The sequence below is a fragment of the Aythya ferina genome (genome assembly GCF_964211825.1).
Source record: "Aythya ferina genome assembly, chromosome: 1".
Lineage (NCBI taxonomy): Eukaryota > Metazoa > Chordata > Aves > Anseriformes > Anatidae > Aythya > Aythya ferina.
Genome location: NC_140296.1, coordinates 30,275,157 through 30,281,156, shown reverse-complemented (window position 1 = coordinate 30,281,156; position 6,000 = coordinate 30,275,157). Strand labels below are relative to the sequence as shown.

Below are 6,000 nucleotides of genomic sequence, written 5' to 3'. Positions count from 1 at the left end.
AGGAATTGTTTTTCTTCATGTTTTATTGCTTTTGCTTTTAGTTCAGCAGCAGAATATTTGCCAGAGGAGCTGGAGAAGCCAGTTTCAGTCCACAAAAATGCCAATGATTTATTTATTACCATCATTTAGGGAAAGGGCAGCAGTTGCTGGTTCTGAATATTTAACATCTCAGGGAAAAAGCAAGCCACTCTGAAGCCTGCATGTTCCAGTGAAGTGCTGCAAACCAGCACATCCCCTGCAGGATTTGGAGGTGGGAGAGCTGTGTGGGTATGTCTCTGCATACTCTTAGAGGGACCGAGACTTCTTCAGACCTCAGCCTCCATTCCTATGTGGTCATGAGCAGCCTACTGAAGAGGACCTTGTTCCCTTCTGAGAGGCGACCTGCTATGAAAGCCCAGGTGAGGAGGTAACTCAGAAGATGCACTACCTGCATTTCTCAGGAAAATTGCAATTTGTTTTACTTCATGCATCATTTATAGTAATTCCCAGGAGAGCATCAGGTGGGAGATATTGGCATCAAGGTTTTTCCCTACCCAAAGCTGGCTATGTGAGATGCCTTTTGAAATGATGGAGGACTGTTCTTAGCTCACTCACCCCCCGCCCAAGGGACGAGTGCCTCTGACCACTGCTGTCTGTACACTCAGGAGAAGAAAGGGACCATCATAACCCCACAAGTATATAGAAGAAAAAAAAAATTAAGGTCCTTTTTAAAGGAAAACATTCAAATCTCATAGCCAATTTGCAAACAGCTATTCCAGCTTTGTTGTTTTAAATCAACCAATACTTAGCAGCACAAGCTGGGGGGGCTAAGGGGCACAGAATTCAATAATAAGATCAGTACACAAATTAGGGACTTCCTGCCACTTCATGTTCTGAAAATCTCATTTGTAGTACATGAGGAAACAGTAGATAAAAAGGTGAATGTCCTGTTTGTAGGTTATGGTTATCTCCATCCTGGCAGCAGACCATCTATCAGGACTCTCACTCTGCATCGTGACACATGAATGAGATTTAACCATGCTCACAGTGACCACCCACTAGCTGTCGTGGCTGATTTAATGCAGGATGAAGCTTCCAAGGCCCCGGCTCAGTGAAAAAAATGACTTTTTCTTCTGAAATGTTCACAGTCTGGCTGGTGAACGCTGCCTCTTCAGGAGATAAAGGGAGCTCTGAAACCACAAACTCACTGGGGCTTGGTTGTGATCATAGTACAAAAGTTAAATCTCTGGTGCTGGTGTGGAAAAACCACAGGAAGGTAAGTAAATGGTGCAAAAGGAAGGTGTGGGGGGGAGGCACAAACTTCCTCTGACAGTCTGAAACCTGCTGCAACTCTGTTCACTTGAGGTCATTCACTGCAGTGCACCAGTTCCTCTGAAGCTGCTCTTGAATCAGTGATGAAGGAACCTGTTGCAAATTGGGTGCTCCTGTACCTTGGTGGAATACTTTACCTTTTACCAGGCATGGGGGCCTCCTTAATACCAAACAAATCAGGCAGACAACAAAGGAAACCCATTTTCATGGCATTCTCAGACCAAAGGTTTCTTTGGGTCACCCCTGGTGCACTCTCCAGGAGAGCAGTGTTAACCCAAAAGGCTCCAATATTGCTGGGAGCGTGCCAATAAATGGACTAGCCTCTTTAAAATTTCTCATAAAATTGTATTAACAAAACAGTGAGTACATTACACAGAGACCGTAACCACAGGATGTTTACATAATGCCCACTGTGGACCAGTACTAAATACCATAAAAGACCTGAGACCCCCCCCAAAATGTCTGCAAGTTCTGGCTCTCACGAGGCAGCAGGAGCACCGTGATTCCTCCTTCTCCTTCTCCTCCTCCTCCCCTCACATTTCAGCCTCGCCGTTGTGAACTTTGCTGGTGCTTATTGCAATTCCTATCGCTAGGCTCCCATTATCGGAGAAGAGCTGAGCCAGGGAAGTGTTCAGCACGAGGCAATCCCCATCCGAAATGACGGAGTCCACGCACTCCAGCACCGACCTGGGGGTCGCCTCCCACTTGAGGCGCCTCTGGTTCCTGTTGAGCTCGAGCCGGTAGGTGAAGTTGTCGGCTTGGGTCGGTGTGCCGATCAGCATCATCGTGGCGAAGAACTGCGGGTGGCCTTCATACTTCTCCTGCTTCCTGAGGACCAGCAAAAACTGGTGGCCAAGGCAAGAGTGCATGATGATCCAGTCTGTGGGTGCGGGCAGGTGCATGTCCGTGGCCAGGAAGACAATCTCTGCCCCCTGAAGGATGTTGATGCGGTGGGTCTGCCTCAGGTGGGACACCACCACCTCCAGGTGGCCTTCCCACGGGCAGGAGAAGAGCGGGCACGTGCAGGGAACCAGCTGGGGGTCATGCACGGCCTCGTGGTGATGGCAGGGAGGAAGGCCGCCTTGCTCCGTGGATGTCTGCGCGGCTGCGCAGCGGGTCGGTGCATACTGGGAGAAGAGAGAAATTACACATGATAGCAGGACAAGAAACACATGCAGGTACACAATATCCCACCTCAAACAGCATCAGAGGCAACATCTGGAACCCAGCCTCCTGAAACCAGACTGAGAGCAAGGGCAATCCAGGCCTGGATTTGCATGGCAAAAGGTGCTGGTGGCTGCCTTGCTCTCCAGGAGAAGAGAGAAATCCATTTGAGCCATGATAAGTCACTTTAAATGAAAGTGATATATGTGTTTAAAGAGCGATTTCATTAGTTCAGGGGGGGAAATCTGATTAAAAAGAAAGAAAAGCCCAAAAATACTAGGACAGCATGGGGCATTTTATATAGTTATGGCTCTTGCAGCTCAGAACAAGGAAATGAAATATGTATGGCTTTATTATTCTTTAATGAAACACACTGGCAAATACAGGCATTTCTCCTGAAATGATATGCTTTATAACACCCATAATTTGTGAAATAAAAGTCAGTTTTTATTGTATACGGTGCCTTCATTTTTTTTTTTCTGGTCAATGTATTTGTGCTTAACTGATGAGCTCTCCTACATAAATCTTAAACGGCTCTCAAAGGTGGATAGATGGCAAATTTAGGGCATTTTTATGCTAAAGTTAATTTGGATTAAGGTAAGGCAGCTAAATGGAAAGGCAGAGGCTCTTGCAGAACGATTGCATGTGAGGACTAAGAAGCAAATCGCACTGCTTCTGTCAGGCGGACATCGCTGAAGAGAAATGAGTAAGTCTTACTCAATCCAAAGTGTGTCCACATGTAATGCTATTCAGGAAGAGTAATGGCTCTGCTGCAATAACTCTGCGTAGACAAACCCTCAGGCACGAGCATGACGGTCATGATTCATCCTACCTAATTTTAAGCATTTACTTCAGCCATCTGAGACAGAAACCTGGTTACCTAAGACTGTCTCTGCAGTCAATAGAGGGATGCAGCCCTTTCCACCGACTGATTCAGACCTTAGCTGGAGTAATTCACCTGCAAAACGTGGCACCGGCTGCTGCCAGAGTGACCGAGGCTGAGATCCAGTCTGTCTGTCTGTTCCTCAATTTTAGGTGCTTATACATAGGAGGACACTGTCTCCTTCTGAACTGCTTTGGAGATGCTTATAAAGAGCGTAAAAATTAAGGGTACATATATAAATATGTACATTTTGTTTTAATATATGTTTTAGGAAGATTCCTGTAATTCCCCAGGTACCCAAGTGAGAGTGACTGCAGTCTGCTGTGGGTTTATAACTTGGAGTGGTTAGGTGGGATAAACCAAGGTTTTTATGTCCATGCATGGATCCAACCTCTTCATAGCCTGCACTTTTATAAGCATCTTTCCTTAAAAGATTGAGGAGGTTTCTATACAGGTACCTATAAGGGAAGGCTAGAAAATATGAGATGGTTAAAACCCTGCCATGTACACATTTGCACAGCCTGGAAAAGAAGATGTAGGAGGTGTAAGCCATGAGACGTGTCCATGCAATGCAGTGGGGAGTGCAGGGAGTACTCCACCATGAGCAGCATTGGGGGCAGTCACTACGGGGGCAATGCCATACCTGAGGTCCAACCTCTGTTTTCCCACATTACACCATTACAACTGCCCATAAACCAGAAGAAACACCAAAAAAATGAAAATTCAACTGCTAGCCTCATCTATGTAAATTACCTCAATGTTGTGTTTTGAGTTTTTCTGCCCCATGTCTACTCATTTAAACATTTGTACCCAAAACATAAAACAGGAGCAACATGGATCTAGCATCTAACAGTTGTCCTTCTCAATGCCACATCCAAACTCACAGTGGTTCTTACTGCCATCAGTTTTCCCCCCAAAACTTGCATTTTTACTTTCCAGGACATTTTGGAAGGCAACCTCATGGATCAGCTGTCCAAACTCTTGGATAACTGGGGTTTCCTTGCCAACCAGGATGACCCGTTTCTGGGTGTCTATTCAGGATCTCCATTTGTCAGTAGCTGTCTGAGAGACATGACAGCTAGAGCAGGGTTACGATTGCTGCTGCATAATGCATGGCTCTTCCCAAGACACTAAAGGAAGATGTTTCTACTTCCTCTGACATTTGCTATGAAGAATAATTGACAATTTAAGCACTGTTACTGGACTTCATAGCTTTTTCTCTGGAAAATTATTATTGAAGTAGTTCTGTCCTACTTTTTGGCTTTCTTATTTTTTTAGTTGTTTTGCTGTGTAAAATTCAGGAGTATAAACTTTTCAACAAGATAATGAATTGAGGACGGATAAATGACTATCATTGTCTGGGAAATAAAGCAGGTCATTATAAACTAATCGAGGTTTGTGGCTTTAGCTGCCTGCTTATCGCGATGGGATTGCTGAAGAGGAGTGGTTCACGCTTAATTCTACATTAATTTTTGCATCCCATTACGATGAAAGTTATGGTTAATTTAAACTCTTTTGGTGAAGGAAGCTACTGCAATGCTAGATCGTAAAAGCTTTTTAAAAAATCCCTGAAATGCTAATTGCCTCGTAAAATGAATTCTAATCTCCCAATCTAATACAGTGGGTGTGAGCAATTACTTTCTCTCACCAAACTGTTAATGCAACATTAGTGATTATACTAATTAAAACTAATGAACTCATACTCACATGCTGATAAACCTCTCAACCACTCGACAAGTTCCAGCCTTCTATCAGTTTTATTTAACTCCTCTTTTGGAAGATGAATCTTAAATTAACCTCTTGAATAACATTCAAAATTAGGTTTTGAAATGCGAAGCTTTATAGACTGTGTATAATTCCTCTCCAAAGATTATCAGAGTCAGAGAAACCATTTCCACTGAGGATGTAATTGAATTTAAAAATGCATTCTCCTAATTTGATAAGCTTGGACAGCAATGGTAGCTCATCCATCTAAGCTGTACTCAAGGTAAGAAAATACAAGTGTCGTGATATGGCAATCATGATTCATGGCTCAAAAAACTGGAGAAATAATTTTAAATGATCAATTTATTCACTGTATCTAGCATCTTTCCTTTATTTTTTATTTATTTATTTTGTGTCTGTGTGTGCACAAACAAATGAGAATTCCCTTCAGCGTGTTTCAGTTTTGAAAATTTTTCATGAATCACTTCAGGAAAGGATTTTTTGCTCTAACAATTCAGGTTTGTTGAAAATTCTGGAATTTCTGCACAATCCAGATGATCTATTTTTATTTTCAGACTAGGTGAGAATAATCTTCAAAATCTGGTTTCTGAATCACTCAACATTCCTGTTTCTAACTACTGAATTTTGTAATAATCTGACAGAAACATTTTAAATTTCCCCATCTCTGTGCAAAATGTTTCACAGAAAACTATTATTTCACTTTGGGGGATAAGTGGAACTACTCGGGTGCCTGTGCCATTGTTGGTCTTTCATATGGCTGTGAATTGAACCTCTAAAATCAAAAGACAAAAGAGGCATAAAATGGTCACCTTGAGTGCATTTAAATACTTAAATATTTATGGACTTTTTTTTTTTTTTACATGTTTAAGCTTCCCCAATATTTGCTTTCTATAATTTGTTTCCTGATTACCTAATAA

The 6,000-nt window shown here is 42.7% G+C and overlaps 1 protein-coding gene across 1 annotated transcript in view; it reads right to left on the bottom strand.

Moving 5' to 3' along the window:
- Positions 1 to 846: 846 nt before the first annotated feature.
- The window catches only part of SIAH3 (siah E3 ubiquitin protein ligase family member 3), a 39,287-nt gene continuing 34,133 nt past the window's right edge, over positions 847 to 6,000 (bottom strand). Inside the window, exon 2 of the mRNA XM_084506455.1 lies at positions 847 to 2,438. Within this exon, the coding sequence (XP_084362581.1) occupies positions 1,845 to 2,438 (594 nt within the window). The 3' untranslated portion in view covers positions 847 to 1,844. The remainder of the gene's footprint in view (positions 2,439 to 6,000) is intronic.